At 47.1% G+C, this 24,096-nt stretch overlaps 1 protein-coding gene and 1 long non-coding RNA gene across 3 annotated transcripts in view; one reads left to right on the top strand and one right to left on the bottom strand.

Annotated features, from left to right (window-relative positions):
* LOC134512533 (uncharacterized) overlaps positions 1–15,850 on the bottom strand; it is an 80,181-nt gene extending 64,331 nt beyond the window's left edge. The window contains exon 1 of the long non-coding RNA XR_010070152.1: positions 15,369–15,850. This is a non-coding gene — a long non-coding RNA (uncharacterized LOC134512533). The remainder of the gene's footprint in view (positions 1–15,368) is intronic.
* The window catches only part of RALGAPA2 (Ral GTPase activating protein catalytic subunit alpha 2), a 139,000-nt gene continuing 129,869 nt past the window's right edge, over positions 14,966–24,096 (top strand). For both annotated transcript variants that reach the window (XR_010070149.1, XM_063327950.1), the window contains exon 1: positions 14,966–15,397. Coding sequence is in view for 1 of the 2 variants with exons in the window: in XM_063327950.1 (XP_063184020.1) it covers positions 15,292–15,397 (106 nt within the window). In the remaining variant the exon portion in view is untranslated. The remainder of the gene's footprint in view (positions 15,398–24,096) is intronic.

A 24,096-nucleotide genomic window follows, 5' to 3' on the forward strand; every position in this document is an offset into this window, starting at 1 on the left:
AAAACACCTCTGTAACATGAGCCCAGACCAGCCGGCACAAGCCACGCACAAGCACTCGCAGCCAGCGCTGCAGATGGGAAGGAACAGCTTGCACAGGAGGTACAAACGCACATCTTCAGGACCCGCTTCTCAACACCAAAACAACTCCCCCAAGAGGCTCCGGAGGAGCTCTTGAGGGCCTGCTCCAGTCAGTCTAAGCTTCTCTGCTGCTCTGTAGGGCTTAAGGACCCTTCAAAGCACCAAAATCTGCCTGTGCGTGAATCACCAGGGTGAATCACACGGTGAGTGAATCACTCTAGCGTTCAGCAGGTCTGGGGGTCTTTCCTCCTCCCAGTCTCACCAGCCAGCCCACAGCAGGAGGGATGCGTGGCTCACGTTAAGCTTGAGGTGCAAGAAGGATACCCCTACTCCACTGCAATTACTGGGGCCATCGAACAAGGTGCTCTTTGCAAGTACACGCACAGAGTGAAGGCACAAGGGAGGAGGAGGGGGCACCCACCCCTCCTCAAGCAGACCAAGAGACCAGCCAAGGTGGTGGTCCAGACCCAGGGGAAGCAACCAGCAGATACCGCCTAAGCACCAGGAGAGGAGCTACCTGCAGCACGGGTCTGAGATCCAGCTAGGAGAAGGAGTGAAGAAACTAGGAGAGCCAGCAGCAGAACCAAGCATAGAGACACCCTCAGCACAGCTCAAACAAAAACAAAAGGGGGTGGGGGGGGGCTGGCCCTGAGCTTAAATGGAGCTCCCAAATCAATGGGCAGAGTCTGGGGGGAGGCCCAGGTGATGCTTGTCAGGGCAACTCAGGCTTATCAGTGCCTGCAGTGCTCCCACCTTTCCTTTTGCTCTGGGCTTTGCAGACCTCTGCTTTCTCTCCGTGCAGCACAAAGCGCTGGCAAAGTCGGTGGGAGGGAAGGTGGAACCGTAGCATTTTCCCCTAAAATACAGCTTTCCCTATGCTAGGTGTAGCTGGGAAGTATATGCTAATATTTTTTTCAAACACGGAACTGAAATTGTGGATAAGAATCATGCTTTTTGTCTAGAAAATTGAAAATGAAATAGTGTCTAAAACTGTAGCTATTACACAGCACATTATCTTGAAGAGCTTTGGTATAATTTAGATAAAACACCACGTCTCTTATTTCAGAAATGTCAACATCACTCTAAATGTACATGTGCTTTTCCATCGGTTTTTCTATGAAGACTTACAACTCCATGAGCCTCTTCCTCTTGTTCTCTCCATTTGCTTTTTAAATTGGCAAATGAGCATCCAATCTTTCAAAATTTCAGGTACATCTTTATACATGGGAAAAGTTCACGTTCAGAGATGCCCCTGAATGGCTCCATTATGTATGTTATCATCTGCGAGACGCTACCAGAAATAAAATCTATTCCTCTGGATGAAATAGACAAAATTAATACCAAGCTCCAGAACAAGGATGAAATGTTTCACTTCCCTCCTGCACGCCCGGTATTTATGTTGAACTTCATCCCTATTGCTCTGCATGTGGTGCATCACTGAGGTGGGGTGTGAATTCGTGCCCCGGGCATGGGGTCCTAAACTGAAATGAGAAACTCCAGCGAAAAACTTCAGCGCAGGCAGGCAACGTGACCCAACGAACGAGCTGGTTGCAGCTGGGCTGCAGCAATATACATCAGGAACGGACCGGAGCGCAGGAACCCCTCCCAGAGAGGTGCCTGCCATCGGGGCTGTCTCTTCACTTCGCACCGGACTCCTGGCTGGGTTCAGCACACAGAATTGTAGAATGATAGAATGTGTTGGGTTGGAAGGGACCTTTAAAGGTCATCTGGTCCAACGCCCCCTGCAATGAGCAGGGACACCTTCAACTAGATCGAGTTGCTCAGAGCCCCGTCCAACCTGACCTTGAATGTTCCCAGGGATGGGGCCTCCACCACCTCTCTGGGCAACCTGTTCCGGTGTCTCACCGCCCTCGTTGTAAAAAATTTCTTTCTGACATCTAGTCTAAATTTCCCCTTTTTTATTTTAAAGCCATTATCCTTTGTCCTATTGCAACAGGCCCTGCTAAAACATTTGTCCCCATCTTTCCTGGAGGCTCCCTTTAGGTACTGGAAGGCTGCTATAAGGTTTTCTCGGAGCCTTCTCTTCTCCAGGCTAAACAATCCCAGCTCTCTCAGCCTGTCTCTCCCAGCATCCCTAAGGACCCTATGTCCACGCCCGGGGTTATACAGCAACCCCAGGGTCTGAGCCCGGGGCTCCAGCGGGGAACAGGACATGCAGGTTTTTGGCACCACAGAGCCCTTAGACCTTCAGCCCCCAGCACACCCAAAACCCGAGTGTGTTGAGAGCTGGAGACAACCACCCCCTCCACTAAAAACTGCGGCAGTGCAGCACAGGTCCATGCGCATCTGCACCCATGGACCCCCAGGCAGGAAAGGCCAGTGCAGGAGCAGATGGCTTCTCTTCCTGCCTCAGCCAACCTAAACCCCTCTTCTTGCAGGGCCTGTCTTTCCCAGCCCACTCCCGGACACCTCTCCCTCCTGGCCAGCCCCCGCTTTTGCTCTCTGCGCCCCCCTTCAAGTGCAGCCCCCCAGAGTGGACCCAGCTCTTCCTGAGCAAAAGACCTTGCTGGCGGCAAAGCGAGCAGAATAATTACCCGCCAAGTCTCACGTGCTATTTGTTCCCCTAGCTGCATTTGATTTTGGGAGAGGCTCTCCCCGTTACCCTTCTTTCCATCACCACAACTTCTTCTTCAAACCCCGGGAAAGAGGAAAATACACAAACTGAAATACAGGAAATTCCAGTTAAGCATACAACCCCCCTTTTTTCCAGACAACAGGACCGGGTTATCTGGAGAGGTTGTGCAGTCTCCATCCTTGGACATACTCAAAACCAACCATCCTGAGCAACCTGCTCTGGGTGACCCTGCTTGAGCGGGATTTGGACTAGACAATCTCCAGAGGCGCCTGCCAACATCAACCACTGTGTGGGTTTCTGTTTCATTGTTAGTTCATAGGAAAATGCGTACAATTAACATGAATTTTACCCACGTTTTGCCATCCCCAACCTCTCATCAGGTTTCAGGAGTGTTTCAGCCCCCCTGTTAATGGCCCTCCAACGGTTTCATACCGTTCCCCTGCGAGAAAAAGCCCTCCTGCGATGGGAAGGGGAAAACAGGGTGTTGGCACAAAATACCACAAGGGATGTACCTCCTGGCAGACGCTGGCGAGCCGAGAAAGGGGGAGGAATGATCACACAAGGAGGGCTTTGTTTCAGCTGCATCAGTCTGCCTGGGTACCTGCTCCCCAGCGCGAAATGCCCGTGCGTGCCCGCAGCCGGGTCTGCAGCCGCTGTCACAGCTGGTGGACTGACAGCGCGGCTGGGTTGGGCTCTGCTTGCTTTGCACCTGAATCAGCTTTCACACAAAAAGAACGTGATTTTTTCCCCCCAGCACATTTACGTTGTCATTTCCTTCTATGCAGGCTCCCCCTTCCTGACCTGGAAGCTGGAGCACATCCCACACAGCCAGTGTGTTGGAAACCACCACCAAGTGCTATGGAGGAAGGTTGTGGTAGCCATTTAGCCTAATTAAAATGCCCCTTAGAGTGTATAAAGGTGCAGATTTACCCGACTTGGCCGTTCGCTGTCACAAGCAAAGACGCAGTCACACATCAACGCTTACCCTGAAGTACCTGTGATTGTCTGCCACTCTCAACAGTCTATTACATGAATAAATAAAGAGGTTTCTAATTAGATTTAAGACTGATCAAAAATACATAATGAATTACCACTCTTCTTTCTTACAAAGCCAAATATTTTGTGAGATAAATGCCATTCGAATTTAAACCTTCGGCTTAGTGTTCAGCAATTCCCCATATTAACCATTGCTGTTTCCCACTTCCGAAGCGCCGCCGACAGCTCTGGGCCCTGCGAGGCCGTCGCCAGCCCACAAGGAGACACGGCCATGAAAGCTTCACTGCGTTTCTCCAGCGGTGGTCCCGGGGAGCGAGGATGGAGAGGGACTGGTGGGAAGGGCAAACCTCCCAATGTGCACCGTGGTGGGCAAGGAGAGACTGCCGCCAGACCCAGCTCCTAACGGTGCCTCGCTGCATGTCTGACATCCCCCTTTTTCACCCTCCCTGCTCCCCGGCGCTTCCTTTCCTCTTTATTTTGACTCGGCTTACTGTCCCTGTTTGCCAGTGAATGATCGCCCCGAGTGAGCGAACGGGTACGGGGCAGGGTGGGACATTCCCGCCTTCTGCACCCGCTTCCGCAATACGCGCCATGAGCACGGCTATGCCACGCACGTCACCGAAGTCACCGCAAAGCAGCCCGCGCAGCCAGTGCCGGCAGGGATTGCTGGGCTCCAAGCGACGACTGCCGTCCCCGCACACCCGCCAGCAGCCTTCCCTCACCGCTTCTGCATACACAAACGGAATCGAACAAGGGGAATGTTTATAGGGATGCAAGTCTGCAGCTGCAATTTGCAAGTTCATTAACAGCGTCCCTGCAAAGATCATTTTTTTTTAATTGGAGCCCTAATTAGCAATGAATTCTCATTATTTTTCATTGAAATCCCAAAGCAGCTTTGGCACATTCTCTTTGTTCTTTTGAAAATGGGGAAGTGGAGAAGCCTAGGGGAGATAAAGAAGCAGCTGATGATATACTAGGGGGGGTGTTTTCCCCTCGAGCCATTCCTTCACTTTAATACATTTTGCAGCAATTTTACTGGTTATTTATGATTTGAAGAAATAAGTATTTCCATAAAGAAACATTAACTTCATCACGGTTGATTGCTGCTCTCTATCCTTCCCAGAAAGACGTGTCACTAGGATAAGACGCGCCCTGTAATGAGGCTGGGTTCTTCTTTCACTCAGGCAAAATCTCCATTGACTTCAAGAGGAATTTTACAAGTGCAGAGGCACAAATCCAGAAAGCGGCGATGAGAAAAGCTCTGCCCGAGAAACAGCAAAACAGCCCCCACAATTACAGCGCGGTGGCTCTGAACAGGGAAATGTTAATCAGGTGGGAGAGGTTTGCCAAAACCTTCATTAGCACCAATAAGGTCAGGCCCCAGAGCGAGCATCTGGCACCGGGAACCGACCTTGGCACCTCGGGGTTGTTTAATGTGAGCCGCGAGGACCGGCTGCCAGCAAAAGCTGAGGCACAGGCTATTCCCAAAGCGATGGCGAGATGCTTGGCATCACCGTGGGGACTCGGCTCTCCCCAGCGATGACACCTCTTTCGCAGAGGGTCAGCTTTCCAGCCGGAGCAAACGGTACCCAGGGCCACACCGGCTGCTGGGGGAGAGCAGAGGCTGAACCGGCGGAGAGGGGCTTCCCAGCAGGCTGGGGGTATGGGGCCCCAAAAAGCCTCCCAAGCGTTGGCCTGACTCATTAAAAAGCGTATTTGAGCGCAGCAGTGTGCAAGGCAGCAGGATGGCATCTTGCTATCATCTTGGAATTCATGTTTTGGTATCACTTGGGTAAAACGAGGCTTTCCCTTATTGAAAGCTGGCAATTAGTCTCCGCCAAGAAGCCAGCATCCCTTGCTAGTGAGAGACGCATGGGCACTATTTTTCTCAGACGGGGAAATACACGGGCCGAGAGGTTCTTTTAACGGCGTAGCAGCAGTGCCCGTGTCCTCAGGCAGAGGAGCAGCGCTCACGCCTCGCCGCCGTTCCCTGAGGATACACCACGTCATTTGCCAGGTCTGTTGCAAAGGACTGCGTTGCTGTTCCCACAGCTGTATTGTGGCCTGTCCGACTGTACCAACACCGCCCTTGGAGGCTGGGCTGTGCCATGCTCCCAATTAATGCCCCCAGATCTACTCTTTGTGCTTCTCTCATCCTCACTCTGCTAATCCTTCAAGGGATGTAAAAGCAAAAAGGAGCCCTTCAAGCAAGTATAAATGTAATTTTTCCCTTGGGTTTGGCCCCTGAGTGCCTTGGAAGGGCTACGGCAATGACAAGAATCAGCCCCAGCAAATTTAATCACTCGGTTTTGCTGCAGCTACCAAGCAAATAATGAAAGAAAGAGAGAGATCTGTTTTCTCAGCCGAAGAACAGCGCAGCGCCCCGTGACGTCTCTCCCTCCCTCTGACCTGCCCAGAAATTTGCTCACGTCTGGAGGTGCACCCTGCTCCCAGCCGCACAGCAGCACGGGGATGTCCCCGACTGTCTGTCTCCTGCCAGAGGACCACGGAAAAGCAGCACATGAAGAAACTGGTGACCTACGCACACTCTGGTGACCAATGGACTTGGCAGTGGAAAAGAATCCATCTGTTTGACTGTACCAGTACCTGCTGCAAAACCAGAAATGCTTCGGGCTCTTTATAAATTTTGAGATGTTTTTTCACAGGCACGGATAATCATCACATCGTTTCCACGGTCCTTCTACAAATTATTTTGATAATAAAGGACCTCCTGCGACATTAAGTACATTTTAATTACAACATTGTCTGTAATGCATATATCTAATTGCAAAAAATTATTTTATCTTATTTTGTCTGTATGCCTGTTATATGCATCAGATATTATCTTCTGACTCAGTGGTACAGGTTAATTAAAATTTCTCTTTTAATATCATTTCAAAGCCAACCACATAATTTCATCTGAACACCAGCTGTGTTGGTAAAAATTATTTTTTATTATTTTTTGCCATGCTTGTCCACGGAGGAAAACCTGAGCCATTTCCGAAGGCTATAATTACTGCACTGCTTTCTGCAGTAATTTATTTGCTAAAGAAGAAAAGAAGGAAGAATCTGTATAACATCAGTGGCCAGCGGTTGCTTTGTGTGTTTCTGGTTTATTTTGAAGGGTTTTTTGTCCTCTTCCTTATGTACAGGAGAATTTGAGATCTTACTTTCAGAAGGAGAATTTAACATATTACACAGCCATTAGGTAAAGTCTGGTTCATCGGTATCAATTGCACTCAGGGTTAAGACAATCGGCATGGCCATTCTTGATGTTAACAAAGCTCAGCTTAAGGGTGATCCCAGTCAGCTGTTTCCTTCCTCATTTATTGTTCCTGAGAGAGATAACGAGCAAACACAAGGTGAGAGAAAAATGAAAATAGGAACATACTGTTGAGTCAAAAAAAAGAGAGGTTAGGTTAACTATATGGCAATATAAAAACCAAAACAAGAAAGCAGAGCAGAGGACAAGGGGAAAAAAAGACGACTCTTATTTCATAACGGGAGAACACTTCGTCTGTAACTTGTATGAAAAAATGACCTTTACTTCTTACCCTCTGTGCATTATTTCTTAGGACCAAAAGTATTTCTGTAAGTCTGACTGTCAGCATCTCACTGCTATTTAAGACCGTACCGCTGACGCATTCTGCCTGTCTTTTCAGAGTCAGCTCCAGGGAAGACAGAGGGGCCAAGGCTGGCAGGGAGAGGGTTAAGACGTGTCCCCGAAAGCCAGGATACAGCAAGGCAGCCAAAGGGGGGGAGCAGGGGCTCCCGGGACCTCCGCCGATGCCGGGCGGGCAGAGGTGAACGCTGCCAGGAGGAAATTGCCGGAGCTCTACCGAGACCACAAGTGACCTTTCCTCTTGGAGAGGGGTGAAGTAAACAACACTTATCTCGGATTTAGTGCAGTTGAGACAAGCAGCACTTTATCTCTGTTCTGCGGCACATGGAGCAGGGAAGCAGAGTAGGGATTTTCCTGCTTTTACGGTGCAAGCCATCTCTGCTTTCTTAGTCTGGTTGCAAGTTGAGCTGTAACACGTCCTCATGGAAAGATCTTGGCCAGGGCAGTAGGTTACGGGCTTTCACAACTTGCCATAAACCTCAGCATGCAGGTCAACCTTTTTGCAAGTGTAGTTTGATCTCTCCTTAGTGGGTTGATATTTTTACTGCATGAAATTTCCTCATTCTCTGTGCCGTTTCCTTTTGGAAGGCATCAAGGGACATGCAATCCATGTTCCTTCTATTTTGGATATTTTTCCATCCATAGACATAAATTCTTCTCTTTCCCTCTATACACAGTTCGAAATTCTGGCAGAAGGAAACCTGACATCTTTTTTTGACGGTGTTTTTTTTTCCAGTCTATCATTTTGACTATATGAATGCCATGTTAATGCCTCATATGCTGCAATAGTTAGAAATTTTCCATCAGATTTTTCGTAAATAGCCCAGCACCCAGAAGCTCCATTTCCTTTTACTGCCAGATTTCCAGGGTTGGGAACTTCTGAAAACCCAGTTCCTGACCGCTGCTCCGCTTAGGGACACTCCCGCTCCCAGCTTTACGCGAGGTTTATTTCAGCATGGTTTATTTCAGCGCTATCATCCGCTGTTTGCCATCCTGCAGCCTACTGGAAGTTGTGCTCAAAACAGGGCCAGGGCCAGATCCTGCCACCTCTCTGAAGGGCCACTGACCTTCACCCTGCCATGCCAGTCCCCAAGCCTTGTCCCTCTGTTGCGGCGTGCAGAGGCTCACGCCTGGTGCTCTAGCCGTGGCTAGAAGGGAAAATTTCCCAACCTCACGCTTAGACATCTGCATCTGGGATTTGATTCCTCCGCTGTATTTATCTCTTTTGCAAATGACCAGATATAGCAGACAACTCGTGCTGATCCCATGGCTGAAGATCTTCACGTAGGGCTGTAGCCTATCTCCAAAGGAACGCTGCTGCTAGTCCCCAGTCCATGGGCTAACCTAGACCCAGCACCGACCGCTTTCAGCTCAAACCAGAACTAAATACCTCCGAGGAGGAAGGACTTTTGTGTACCAAAGAGTCCCGTCTGCTTTTGCTAAAGTAAATATTCAACTCATATGAAGTAAGGACTAAATAAGTAACTCATGCTAAATAATTAACTGTTTTCTGGGAAGCCTGTGGGCTGTAGTGTGCTCATCTGAGAAGTCAGCACACTTTTTCAGGAGACATCCTTCACAGACACCATGCACCTTTGAACTGCACTTCTCCACCCGCCAGATAAGCCGGGCACTGGTCGCATCTCTCCCAAATTCCTTTGCATCGTCAGCCCCTGGCGCGCTTACCATTCATTAATTCATCTGCAACAGGCAAAAGGACAATAAGAAACCCTTCAGTGACCGAATGAGAGTCACTGGGGGAGATCCTCAGCGAGTGTAAACAGACAAGGTGCCTTTGCTTTCATAAACCCGGCAAAACCCTGAACCTTTGCAGAAGTTGATCCAGGGAAAGCGGTTTGCAGGATCCAGATTTAGGAATAGTCAGGCGTATACGAGAAATTACTAGCCGTGTGGCTTTGAGTCTCAAGCAGTACTTTGTGGGTGCAGGGATCCATGCCTGAATACCCGATAGGAACACTGTCAGGAAAATAAGCCCATCAAACCCAGAGCCAGCTGGAAAAACCTTCTAGACGCACTTAGTCACATCAAGAGCGAGAGCGGAGTCTTGTTTTCGTATGCAGCACGCTGGCACAGTACCAAAGCTCTGCCAAGCCACTCTGCACTGCACCTAAGTCAGGGAGCATCAAGTGAGTTGATTCAAATGCAGGAATAAGAAGCTAGCGTGCCTTCATGGATGTGTCAGACCAAGGACGTGCAACAAGGCGGAAAAAATAACTCTCCAAATACAATCTGAAGCATTTGGTTTGAAGGACAAATAATCAGTACCGGCATCCTAGGCTAAGGAAATGATTATCTCACCTGTACATTGCTTAGGAGGCAAGTCTCTTTTATTTACTTTTCCCCTACCTTTTTTTCCGGGCTCATTATAAAGTGTTATATTGACACAAGTAAGCAGAGAAGTTCCGTAACTTAATCTCCGTCATTAAAGTTTCAGACTCAACAGGAAAAGTAACCTTGCCTGTTCATCAAGTCCAGTGAAATTCAGGCAGCCGTATTTACAGCTGCAGTGGCGGGTTTCACCTTTCCACAAAGTCTGCAGCGAGAGGCAGAGTTTCTCACCGCCGCCCGCCCTTGCTTACGGCCGGCGCGAAAACAGGACAGAGATTCCACTCGACTGTGGCTAAGGAGCTTAATGCATTAAAAGCATGGAAACGCAGGCCGACTCCTGCTTCTCCCGGCCCACCTCAGTCTGTAAAAGGATCGTAAGAGGCGCTGCCCTGGTCTCTTGCAAGGTCACTCTCCCCCTGCAGCAAAGGGATGGCCTCGGGGTAGAAGAGGCGTCTCTGCACCAGCCCGTGGCTCTATTCAGGCTTGAGACCTTGCTGAGCTTTTCCTCCGTCCTTCGGATGGTGCCCAGGCCTTGGGCACGCCTGACACCGGGAAGAGGCACAAGCAAGCGGATGCATGGGAGTGTGGGAAAACGCCCCTCCTCGGAGGGCGCAGCAGCGGACCTGCAGCTTTTGTGTCTCGGAGAATTTCAGGAAGCCTTTTCCTTTCCAAGGCAAAGCTCTCCGGGGACAGCACAGCTCAGTGTCCTCCCCTTCATGCAATCTGTGCTCCAGCGACTCGCTCCAGCACAAAATGCATCAGGGACGTGTCCCGCCACTGCTTCGTGGGCTCCCATTAGCCGGCAGCCCAGAAGCAAGTGCAGAAAACACGATCAAAGACCAATGTGGTGCACTTTGCTTCTGCTCCCCTGCCCCGTGCATCCCTCAAGGTGTCCTAGAGGTGGCAAAGGCAGCCACTGAGCATCAGTGGCCGGGGCCGGCTGCAAGAAGCGGCAGGGGCAATGCTTGCTGCCGGGGCCATCGCTGTTGGCCTCCCCCCATTACTGCCTCGAAGGGCAGCGCAATTCAGGGATAGCGTGCCTGCCGGTAGCGTAAATGCATATTAATAATTTAGGCTATTCTATTTTAGACTGGAAATGTGCTGCCCCTTACCTGTACTGCTTATATGCCATGGGTGCCCAAAATAGTCACTTCTCTAATAGTCTTCTTAGACCGCACACAGCCGAGGGGTTGTGCCTAGTAAGCTGGCTTTCCTCCTCAGAGCAGGCACGGCAGTGACGTTATTTTCAAGGTCACCATTTTCTCTTTTCTCTGTGGGGTCCCGACTGGGCTACGACTTCCCAGAAATCTCCCCCGTACTGACACGATGCTGGGTCTTCCTCCACTGGAGCCAACACGGAGTGGGGGTCTGCCCACCGTATTATCCAAACACGCGCACAGCTAAACTGGCAGATTCCTGCACCAGGGAGCGATTTATATAAGGGAATACTGAATCCATTCTCACCACTCCCGTGCTTATGTCTGTACGTTCAGCTCACTTAGGACGTCACATTGTGCCACGACCTTTTAAAAACTCAGTTCTGTGATAAGTCATTAGTGCTTTGTTCCCTTAAATGACTGTTTTATACAGATTTTACTTCAGATCCTGAAAGCTGAATGACACAATCTCTTTCAGGAAATTATGCTACCTTAAGCAGCAACTTTCAGAAATGCATCATCTGACATTCTGGGAAATTGCAACTGTTATATTGTTAGAAAACACAAGTAATAGGATTTTACAAGCAGTTCCCGCGTACCAGCTGAAATCATTGCTGCCAAGTTTACTGGGCTTTCTGGTTTGCATTATGGTACCTCAACTCATAAATGAACCATTTGAAGTATTTTATGACGTTTTAACTAATAGGTTAAAAGTCAGCTGCATGTATTTCTGAGTTCCTAAAGGTATACATTCATTTAGATGTATTTGCTTACCTAAAACTCAAGAGGAGAAACTGTTAAATGCTTTTTCACCTTGCTGCTATACTGACTGCTTGGTCCTGGTAAAAGACAAAGGAATTTTACACCCTGAAGGTTAGCCAACGCATGGCAATGCTTTTATATGCACAATAAAATATTGCCTCGTGTTATATGACACACGATATGCAGAAGAAAATGCAAGTTAGAACACCCACAGTTTATCATTCAGTTTGGTACCGCGATGATTCAGCTAATGCAAAGACATATCAAAAATAAACCGGAAAATTGACAGAAATCTTTAGGATAACTTCAATTTTTAACGGCTTTTATTAGACGGTGCATTTCCAAGTCATATGCACTCTGAAAACTAAGAGAAGAAACTTTTGAGAAGCAAAGCCTCTCATCACAGCCCATATGGAAGCGTCCTGGGAGCTCTGAAGTTTTCCTCATCGCTGCCAAGTGGCCAAAACCCCTTCTCACAGGAAGCCACTGAATTATGTCAACGTTTGTGCCTTTACCAGCCCGCTTATTTCTTATTTCAGAAGAGCCGCTAGTGATACAGAGCTCAGATGTAGTCCTCATTTGAGCAGAAAGCACGTTAACACATTAACTCTAACGGCAGCAGGGTTGAATCTGGTCCACGTGCCCCGCGCTAAGCTTTTCAGCACTGCTGGAAACAAGGAGGTGGTCTTCAAAGCTCCCCTGGTTCCTTGCAGCTGGATATCACAACATGTTCGCCCACCGGCGTCAACCTTCCAACCTCCAGATACGAATGTCCTGCCCCACGCTGAATTAACTCCCTGCCACCTCCATAGAGCATCAGGGGCGCGTTACCATCTCTGCAGCTCGCTGACGCACAAAACCCCAGTTCAAATAACTCCAATTCCGTAATTAACGCACACAAGTAAAAAAAAAACAAAAACAAACCCAAAACCCAAACCACTCTAATTATGCTAATGTTAAACGATGCTGAATCACGGAGCTTTTCACGTGACCACATTTTCCAGGACCTAATAGGGAGGGAAAGGACTGCCCTCCTCGAGCACTGCCATTCAAGTCATGAAATCTATGTTCTGTGAAGCTTTTCATGAGAAGAATTTCTGGCAAACTTTAAAACACCGAGCGCCTAAAGCTATGCAGCTAGGTGCTAAGCACCAAAATGCTTTCCTAGTTATCACAAAAGTTGTTAGACATTACAGCAGCTATATAATCACATTTGCTTTACCTGCACGAACAATGATTTTTTTTTTTTTTTTTTTTAACAAAGCAGAAAAAGACAAAAACATAGAACCAGCAGAAATTGCCAGAAGAGACAAACGGAAAGCTGTTGTTTTTCTAAGTCAATTAAAATAAAAGGGAAGGGGAAAAAAAAAAAAAAAAAAGGAAAGAGCAAGCCAAGATTTTAGCCATGTGCTTCCTCAGCCAACTGCATATATTGATTTGTGGCAATGAACGGGAAAAGCTGGAATGACCCAATTTGCTCTTCTCAGGAAGCTGAAGATATTCAATCTGCAACGCATGACCAAAAATTTTAGGCAACTGTTGGAGATTTATAACTTTTCTAGCATGAGACATTGTGTAACAGTGCTGTGGGAAGAATACGCAAGATGAATTACTGTAAGCCTTAAACGTGCTCCAAAACAATAGACTATTAGGCGACAATAAATTCTCTGTGTCTGATTCCAAGGTCATGCATTCAAACTTTTTTGTATAAGAAAAAGGATTAAAGGTTTTTTTTTTGTTGTTGTTTAAAAGAAACGGTGCGTGTCAGCACTGTTCTTCTTCCTATGACTCCAGGAAGCAAGTTCTTAAAGAGCAGCGGGGATGCCCACGAGGTCTGGTGACCCTTCAGGCTAGCGCTATGAGACACGGCCAGTCTTTGCTCGCTGGAGACAGAATCCAGCCGTGCTTCAAAAAGCTGTGCCACGGCCACGTGCAACCAGCAGCGCCCACCGGCCACCCCACACTCCCGCCGCCTGCTTCTTTATTTGCTTATTTCGCCGGGTTCATTTTCAGCCAGACCAGTTGCCTGCTCTCGCTTGCCATGTGGCCATCCCAGGGCTGGCGTCCTGACCGCGGGGAAGCTGGGACTGCCCTTTGGCTAGCGGGATGCGTTTAGGGCTCGTTGACGTGTTGCTTTGGTGACTCCAGGCCTTCGCGGAAGAAGCGATCCCTGAGAGGGCTCAGAGGAAGCGAGACGTGGCAGTGATGTATTTTCCGCTCCTAACAATAGTTAATCACGTGACATTTTATTTTTCTACAATGATTCATGGCTGAAAAATATTTTCTATAAATATTGACATGTATAAATATGACAGGTAAATTAAATTTTAAATAATTTTGTTAAAAACTAAGCAGTATACGCGTGGAAAATACTTCTCTGAAACACACGGTTTTCTTTTTGGAGACCTCATCCTACCTTGGAACTTATTAAAATTTACTTTTCTACCCAGGATTTTTAACGAGAGGATCTCAGGGCCTTTCACTGAAACCTCGCTGGCTTCTAATTCCAGGGAAAATCCTGCTTTTGTTGTGTAACTATGAATCTGCTCGGTCTTCTGCCTTCTCTATGTGTCACGGGAGTGAAGACAGTGCTTATTATTTACATATTTGACCTGCTGGAGCGGGTCCCGAGGAGGACCATGAAGATGATGTGAGGGCTGGAGCACCTCTGCTACGAGGACAGGCTGAGAGAGTTGGGGTTGTTCAGCCTGGAGAAGAGAAGGCTCCAGGGAGACCTTATAGCAGCCTTCCAGTACCTGGAGGGGGCTACAGGAGAGATGGGGAGGGACTCTTTATCAAGGAGCGTAGCAATAGGATGAGGGGCAACAGCTTCAAACTGGAAGAGGGGAGATTTAGATTAGATATCAGGAAGAAATTCTTTCCTGTGAGGGTGGTGAGGCACTGGAAGAGGTTGCCCAGAGAAGTTGTGGATGCCCCATCCCTGGAAGTGTTCAAGGCCAGGCTGGATGGGGCTTTGGGCAGCCTGGTCTACTGGGAGGTGTCCCTGCCCTTGGCAGGGGGGTTGGAACTGGATGGTCTTTAAGGTCCCTTCCAACCCGAACCATTCCGTGATATTTACAGTGCAAACACTCAAAACCCGCAGGTTCTTCCCGTAAACGTTCTTCCCGACGCGGCCAGGTCCCGGCTCCCAACGGCGCGTCCACCTCACACCCACCAGCCCCGCCCCGCCCCGCCCCGCCCCGCCCCGCCCCGCCGCCGGTGCTGACGCAGCTCTCCCGGCCCCGCCCTGCCCCCGGGAACCCTCCGCTGTCCCCAGCCCCAAGCACGGAACTGGGCTTCCCGCCGGCCGCCGAGCGGAGACGCTGCGCGGGGGTGACGTCAGGGCGACGTCGGGGTGACGTCAAGGGCAACGGCTCCTCCCGCTCCCGGCGTGCTCCGCGCTCGCCGCCAGGCACGCCGGGGGCTGTAGTCTTCCCGCGGGGTGAAGGGGGGCGCGGCGCGGCTGCGCGGTGCGGCGGCCCGGGCGGGGGGCGGTCAGCCGGCGGCGGGGCCGGCCGGATCCGGGCTGGCACGCCCACCCCTGCGGCGGCGGAGGGCGGCGAGGGCGGCTCGGTCGCCCGGCGGGGACGGTCCTTTCCTCTCCCCTCCCTCCTTCCCTCCCCGCCCGTCCCCGGCACCTGCCCGGCCCTCGGCCCCTCCCGCGGACAACAGCGGCCCGCACACCGCCGGGGGAGCCGCTTCCCCTCCGCCGCCGCTCGCCCCGAGCCGGGATGTTCTCCAGGAAGGGCCACGCCGATGTCAGGAAATCCACCCAGAAGGCGCTGGACCCCAAGCGGGACGTACTCACCCGCCTCAAGCACCTCCGGGCGCTGCTGGGTGAGTGGGGTGGGGGGGGCGGGCTCCCCTCGGGGCTTCTCCTCTCCGTCCAGCGGCCGGGGGGCGAGCGGGGCCGCGGGAGGGAGCCGCGCGTCCCTTCTCCTCCTCCGGGAGAAGCGGCTGGCGGTGGCCGCCGGTCCCCGGGGCAGAGCCGGGGGCAGTCGGCTGGGCAGGCGTCGCTGGTCAGCCTTCGAAGCGTGCCATGTCGGCGTTTGGGGTGGGCGGGTGAGAGCCGTCCTCCGGAGGGGAGCCCAGCCGAGCGATGAGAACTTCTCCTTGCTGGAGATACCCTGCTCTGCCTTAAGTTTCCTCAGCTTTCTCCGGGCTTCCTTTGCAGTTTCGGGGGAGGTCTGGAAGCTCTCCCGGTTGGAGCTGTTGGAAGGTGCGTGTCCTCCCAAAGTTTCGGGAGCTGTTGAGAGAAAGTTACCGGTGTGTTTTGCCGCCCCTGGCTTGGGAACCGTGTGTCGCCCAGCGTCAAAATATTTGTCATTCGGCGTTGTTGTTAGGGTACAAAATAGTACATAAATGCATTTCCTGCAGGGTTCTTCAGAAGATCCATTCGTAGAAATTCTGCTCTTGTCAACAACATTAATTTGGGGTTTTGTATTTTCTTTCTTTCTTTTTTTTTTTTTTTTAAGTTTAAAGGGGGTGTGTGCCGTGTAATGGTATTCCGCGATGCCCTTCCCATGTCTGTGGCAAGGTTGAACCTCTTTCTCTAACGTCGCCGTCCAGTTGAAGCCGTAACCCTGGTCTTTTTATTCTGCACATTGAAAGCAGTTGATGTATTTCATCTGTGAGCTGTGATTCGCAAGGATTTGGGTGGCCTCCTGTCCTCCGTTAGTCAGCAAACTGCAGCAGGAAAAGGCTCTTCTGAGAGCCTTTGTGCTCTGCCCCAGTTCAGGGGAATCAGTGACGGTGTTAGTATTTGTTTATCTCATTTTAGACTGTTCTCCTGAGAAACAAGGAGGAAAAAATGGTGTCATTTGTACTTCTGTACTCTAATCATTTTTTAGTCTACCGTTTCAGTCAAGTTTGGCAGGTGTGTAGGAGCCTCGAAGATGTTGTGTTATGAGCTGGGAGAAGTAAATAAGTGGCTGAAGGAGAGGATCTGAGGTTAGTGGCTCATCGATAGAAAGCAGAAGTTGGGCACCGTATCTTCTGCTGAGGAGCAGCTCTCCGGTCGGTCAGCGTCCGTGTCATTCCCCTCAGACCGCTACGTGCTCAGTCTCGGTGGTGTGAAGGATGCGTGGAGCCCAGGTTACTGCCCGAGAAGCAGCTCAGGCCTCGCTGAGCAAAGGTGCTCCCTTTTGTACGCCAAAGGGTACCCTGTATGTGCACCGGGCTGCAAGACTTGCACTGAGGAACCTCGCTGTGGTTTGCAGCACGGGCTCATCGGTGGTGCTCGAGATTGAGTTTGAGATTAAAAGCTTTTTCCTGTGACGTTCCGCTGACAGGGGGAAATATACAAAAGAAATTTTGAGTGTACTGTAGCAAAGCAAGGAGCTTTTGTGGTGAGGGCACTGAGTATGATCCTGAGCGAGAAGAGTAGCAATTACTGTCCCTCAGGATGGTCCCTTTGAGAAAGTTGTACTCGGTGAGAGCATGGAAACGTGTGAGTGGAAGAGTCTGTGATAGTTCAGCTTGTTATGGGCATCTTGCTGATTTTTTTGGGGATGCGTCTCTTACAGGTGCGAGTAACCATCACTCTTGATTTAAAGATGTTATTCCCCTGTGATCTGCTGTGTTTAACTAGCTAGTCTGAAAAAGAGATTTCTGTGGGTAGTTGATCAGTGGACGAAGTGCTGAACAAATCTGTAAGTGGTCTTGTGTCATGCTCTAGAAGTGGCCTGGTCTTGCTCATCTTTTGAGTAACAATACATGTAAGTTCGACATGCCCAATCCACACATTCACAACTTGGACTCACAGGTAGAGCAGTTCTGACCACTGCGCCTGGTGGTGGGAGACGTGAGGCTCACGTGTTAGACCCCCTCAGCACCCGCAGCCTTTTGTGGGCAGTGTTGAACCTTTGCTTTGGAGTTAGCTGTGAGTGAAGGGTATGTGACTGCTCCGGGTATAAATTCCTTCTATTCTGTAAGCGTATCTTAAAAATCTCCATAGTTAGCGATCCGGTGGTCACTTTTGCGTTAATCTCCCTCTGGGGACCAAACGTGCACATTTCTTGTACTGGAGGTGTATAGAATACTTTGTTTGCTTGTGTGTGTGTTTGTTTTGTTTTTTTTTTAATTGTACTGTTTGTTTAAGTGCTTGAGGGCAGGAATTTGAAAAGACAGGAGAAGATACCTGCATTATAATACGCCTTTTAACTCAATATATCTTATTGCTCATCTGCTGTACAAACAATATTAAAATAATATAAAGTTTCATTGTAAAAAAGAAAAAAAAAATTTGGGAAATTCTTTGTTTACGACATGAGGTTTAGAATGTTTTGGGAAACCATCCTGAGAAAGATTGGTCTGAGAGACTGTAATGTGAGCTCACAGAACCTTACATTTCTTCCTTTTCCACCAGCCTCACTAAAGTAAATGGACTTGAAGAAATAAGAAATATGACAACTTTCTGTTAATGTTCCCCTTTCAGCCTCTCGGAAAGACATGCCTAAAACCAAGACGTGATTAATTTGAGATGCAATACTGGACTTGCTATGGTTCTTGGTTATACCCATCTTAACGGCAGCGTTATGTTTTTGTGTGCCTGTGCAGTACAGAGGAGGTCATCAGGCTCCTGTGACAGACCTGACGGGTGGAACAAATGGAAAAATACGCCTATTAGCGTGACGAAATTAATTTATGTCCCAAAGCAGATGGTACAGAAGGTAGTGTTGTCTGGTGGTTTTCTGTACAGACGCTCATTACCCAGTTGGCAAGGGGGGAAAAATACACCCGTCATTTCTCAGGAAATATCTTTTCTTCCAAATGTCTGTTACATTTGGAGATAGCGACCTGATTTTTTGATTAAACTTATTATTGAACATCGGTTTTAAGTGAAAATTGTTATCGGTGCCGGAGGGCTGGCTAGCATATTAGCGGCTTGTTGGCTGAAGTGCTGTGTTATGACAGCTGGCTGTCTTCTAGTGGATCTGTTTTATTGCAGGGACTATGTCAAAGCAGGCTCTGGTTATGTTCCTGAGATGTCTGCTTTTGAGAATGTCAATGTAAACATTTTAGATAATACCACAATGGCTTTTTGAAGATAGTATCTTCATAGATATCGTTGCAAGTATGTGCTTCATGGTATTGTTCTGCACAGAAAATGAAGCAGCGGATGGTAAGAACCTCTCCTGTATTTAAGGAAAACAAAACTTTTAGTATAAAGGCGCAAAAATAGTTGGATGTTTCTTCCCCCACCTCCCCTGCCTCCCAGTGTGGCACTCCTTGTGCTGGCCAGGGATAGGAATATGTGTCCCTTACTGTTCCTCCCAACCCAGTCATTTCACTCCCTGTCCCCCACTGCTTCGCTCGGGCCATAGTGGCACAGGCTCTCAAAATAACTGCTCCTGTTCTCGTGCTTCCTTAGAAGATGCCATTTTTCTTCCTTTGTTTGCAGTTAATTCCTGTGATTTAAAACCAACAAAACGACAGTTACTCTTCCGAGATCCTGCTGATGGAGGAGGATAAAAATCAGAGAAACGATGATAATAGGGGAGGGATGAGGGAAAGGAATATGTATCTCCCTAAATAAGGGGTTGTGTGAGCACCTAGATGGATAACACCCAGTTTTTGATTGCTTCAGCTCCCTTAGCCACCATATGTGTAAGTTTGTCCAATACCCAAACTGAAAGAAAAGATTCCCTTTAAATTTGTGTTGCTTGTAACATCTCTCAAGTCTCTAATGCCCTTCAGGATCTCAGTTCCTGCTTCTGTAGGGTAGTCTACCTGCACGACAATGCAAAAACACCAACCAGAATAACTACTACATTATTTTACAGCACGTGTTCACTTGTGTTAGGTAAATGACCAGAAAATTTCCTTTATTTTTTTATTGTTATAAAGTTGTACTAACTTTCAGAACTTCTGCATGGTCAGTAGGAACTTCTTCCCAAATACAGTGTGTGGGAGTGTCAATAGTGTGGCCTTTTTTTAAGGATAGGCTGGAAAAATAATGGCCTTATAAATGGTGGTGGCGACATACAAGTTTGGCTCTTTCACGCTGATTAATTAAGCCCTCTACCCTGCTTCCCAGAGTAGTTTCTGTAGGAGTTTTTCAGCATAAAAAGGCATCACTGCTCTTAGAGACTTTGTTTCTGTGGCTGTTCCTGGGTAAAAATATTTATTTTTTTTTTTTTAAATTGAAACATCTCTTTCAATGTTTTTCTCCTGAGGAACAATTGAAATGTTTACTTTAACATCTTTGCATGGTTTAGGTTATTTCCCTTGAATTTTTCTCTGGTTTTAAGAATTGCTCTGTTATGACGCGATATCTTTTATGAATAATGATGCAGTAGGAACGACAGCTACTGTCTGCTGTGGTTCTCCAGTAATCGAGGTGATGTCATTCTTTGCTCGTGCATAAAATGGGACCAAGTATCACATGATACTGTAAGTTTTTATTTTGTGAAGTGATGAGCCCTTTCTTTGTGGCATTGTTATTCTTGCTAATTTCAGAGTGTGATTTGACGGAGAATTTTGTTTAAGGCTGGAAATTATAAAGTTCTTCTTTAGGTAGACAATCTCTGGTGATTTAAATTGGCCACCACCATTCACGTTACACTTAGAAATAAGATAAAATGGGAGCTTAGCCATAGCTGCTGTTGAATGTGCTGCGAGCTGCCTGGAAGATGGTGGCAACAATGAGGTTGAAATAAGGGACTGGATTTTCAATTTTTTTTTTCTCATACTGAAGAATTTTAAAGGTGATAACCTTGTTTTGGAAGCAGCACCGATTTGGTGCGGTTGCCAAACCCAAATTGTTTTACGTATTTGTGGATTGTGTTGATCCTGAACTTTGATATTTGCCGGAGTGGGCTGTTAGACCAATGTGTGTCCTCACCCCCGTTTCTGAGCGTACCGATGGACAAAATTGTGCATCAGAAGACTGGGTGCGGGCTGGTGTGCCAATTCCTACCGTGGCACTTCGCTCCTGGGTGCGCGCAGAAAAGCTGGGCTGTTTTCAGAGCTCCAGTACTTTGTTTGTATTTCAGTCGTGTAATTGAAGAAACTGTTACTTAAATCCTGAACTGGGAAATGGCAACGTTTTGTGCTTTGTTGTATGTGTTAGGAGTTATTACTGCTAACGGATGTGGGGTGCTGCATACGTCTATTGCTGTTATCCTTTCCCCTGTTGAACAGTGGACAAGTGTATGGCAGACCCGATACAGCTACAACACAGACTTCAGCATAGACTGAATATGAAATTTGTTAGGTTACCAAGTGCAAATCTTAATTTTTTTTTTTTTTAAATAGAAATTCAGAAAAAAACCATGTTTTTCACTTAACTCCGTCAATTAAAAATGAGATACTAAAGGAGAGCAGTGGGGTTCTTTAATTATAGCACTGTCTTGGTTTGCACAGTTCTGTACAGCTAGATTAATACAAGCTTAATAGAAATTTCATTTAGAGACGGTCGGAAGTGAATGCTTCCAAACTTCTTGCTGAATTTAGAACAGCTGTTGTTCCTTAGATTTCATGTGAGATTTGAGATGTTAAAATTATTTTAGAAATTGTTCTGATTGGAGGGTTTTTTAGTAATGGTATGTTTCCATGCTGACATTCCTTTGAAAAAATGAAAGAAAATTATCTTACAGGCTTTTGTTTAGTATTTGAAGCTAAATCTGAAGAAGTGGGGGTTGGTTGTTTTTCTTTTTTGAAGGTAAGTAAAAATTGTATGTAGTTTCTGGGGTGAGGCTAGTAATAAAAGTTTATCATTAACCAGTGTATGCCTGCAAAGTTGTCTCTTCATCTCCTGTAATTTTTTAAGTATTCGAGTTAAAGAAAACCCTTCAGGATTGAGAGAACTTCGTATAAATAACATAAAGCCAGGTGACTTTGGAAGTTCATGAAATTAAGGGAGGATTTCTAACTACTTAAATGACTGCAATAACAGTTGGTAGTTAACAGAAAAATAAAAGGAAAGCTGGTGTGCGAAGGACACTATTATTGTCCCCTCTAGATTATTTTTTTCTTTTTTTTTAATACGAGGAAGAATAATGAGAGGTTGGCAGTAAACTCAAGATTCTTATTAAATGGTACCTGAGTAGTTTGTTTCCCTAAATTTTAAACTTCAGTTACTACTAGGCACATAACGGTGACTTGCAGGTATCTAATGAGCCAACTGTTTCATATTTTATATAGAAAAAAATGTCATGCCTAACCTCATGAATGTCTTGCTGTTTCCTATATGTTGCTGTAAGAGCTGTAAAGTGTTAATCATAAGCATTAGCCAATGGATCTCCTCCTCTTGTTTGGGGAAGGGAGTTAAATTATACATGGTTTTGGAAAGCCGCTGTGTATCTGATGGCTGGTAATGTTTGCCAGCTTGCCTTAGATTTTAGTGCTCAGAATTTTGAATTCGCTAGGTGACTTTTTTGAACAGTAGTAATATGAGTGGTATTTATGAGTAAATATAAAAATACAACGTAATACGTGCGATTCAGTGCCAACCTTGCTGTGTAGTTTCCTTGCATGCCTATAAATACTTCTTGAGTCAATGTGATTTGCCAAAACTCAGTATTTTATCTTATTATCTCAAATGAGAAATAATGCATGAAACTTTCACTGATGTTTTCCATTTGAAAAATGGAAGAATGAGCCTGATCCTGGACAAGTTAAATATATATAGGATCATAGAATGTGTTGGGTTGGAAGGGACCTTTAAAGGTCATCTAGTCCAACCCCCCGGCAGTAAGCAGGGACATCTCCAACTAGATCAGGTTCCTCAGAGCCTCATCAGGCCTGGCCTTGAATGTCTCCAGGGATGGGGCCTCCACCACCTCTCTGGGCAGCCTGTTCCAGGGTCTCACCACCCTCACTGTAAAGAACTTCTTCCGAATGTCTAATCTAAACCTGCCCTGCTCTAGTTTAAAGCCATTGCCCCTCGTCCTATCGCTACATGCCCTTGCAAACAGCCCCTCCCCATCTCTCCTGTAGGCCCCCTCCAGGTACTGGAAGGCTGCTATAAGGTCTCCCCGGAGCCTTCTCTTCTCCAGGCTGAACAACCCCAACTCTCTCAGCCTGTCCTCATAGCAGAGGTGCTCCAGCCCTCGCATCATCTTCGTGGCCCTCCTCTGGACCCGCTCCAACAGGTCCATGTCCTTCTTGTGCTGAGGGCTCCAGAGCTGGACACAGTACTCCAGCTGGGGTCTCACGAGAGCAGAGCAGAGGGGGAGAATCACCTCTCTCGACCTGCTAGACACAGTAATATATATAGACAGACTAATATATACAGTCACCATTAACACGTGCACGGCGAAGGAGTAGAGAAATTGTGTTCTCTTAATATAGGCAAAAAATAAGGAATTTGGTAGTGAAATGCCCAAGGAAGCTGTATCTCTGACCGAGCAATGGAATTATTGGGTGTGTAGCTTATTCCTTATGGTTCAGATTTCTTTCTTTTTTTTAAGTGAAGTGGGCAGCGATATCAGGATGACAACGTGCCTGCAGAATTGCAAGAAAATCTGACTTTCTGAGTGAATATCTACTCTTAGGGTGGTGAATGGGAGTATCGTTGTTGGCCTCTTTTATGGTTAGAAATTGTTTTCCTATATATCTTCGAAAGAATATAAGGAACAGAAGGGTTCAAGAGGAAAAGGATGTAGCTGTAAGAATGCATGCTTACATCAGAATAACAGATGAGTCACCACTGAAATGCCACATTTATAGAAAAAGGAGAATTTACTTTTTTTGATTAGGCAGTTCCTTTCTCCTCCTTTCACAATTTAAAGGGAAAGTTTCCTTTTTGTTTAGATTTTAATGACCTCATTCCTTCATATGAAATCCTTGTAAATGAGAGCCTTGTTTTCTCCCGCAGTTGTATTTAACAGAACGCATTCATAGAGAGAAATAATTGCACTTAGCTTGCAAATTCAAGACCAGTGGTTTGCAGGAAACAAACATCATGTAAAAGTGCTTCCATGCACTAATTGTTTCCGTAGTACAAGCAGCCCAACAAAGCCTTACTATTGAAAAGGTATTAATTTTTTTTTTAAAAAACAAACAAACAAACCCCAAAAACGAAAACCAAAACCCCAACATTATCCAAGGCTAAAGTCACTCTTTCTTCTTTAGTTGTGTGATATTATTGGGTTGTCTTGTTGTAATAAGCTTTGTCTTGATTAATGAATGACTTTCTTGAGGGGTCAAACTTCAATGAGAAGAATTGTTGTTAATAATTCTTGCGCTTTATCCTCTTAATTCTGGGTGGAATCATCTGTCTTTTCTTGACCAAATCAGTTACAATTTATTGTAACTGAGCAAACAGATGAAGGTAAAGTGTACTTTGCAAGCGTCAGGTTTAGAAAACATTAGGGTTTTTTTCTTCGTAAAAAATAAACTTATTTCAAATTTTAGACCCAAGTTAAGGCTTAGGGGAGCGATGCATACTTGGGTTTAAATTATTTTTTTAAATAAATTGGTAATATTCTGTTTTCGGAATTGATCTGCTTGTCAGATAAATTCAAGAACTGGATTTGCAATTTGCATATAGAAATCTTCGCTGGTGTTTGTTTTTTCCAACAGTATGTGCT

The sequence above is a fragment of the Chroicocephalus ridibundus genome, chromosome 3 (genome assembly GCF_963924245.1).
Source record: "Chroicocephalus ridibundus chromosome 3, bChrRid1.1, whole genome shotgun sequence".
NCBI lineage: Eukaryota > Metazoa > Chordata > Aves > Charadriiformes > Laridae > Chroicocephalus > Chroicocephalus ridibundus.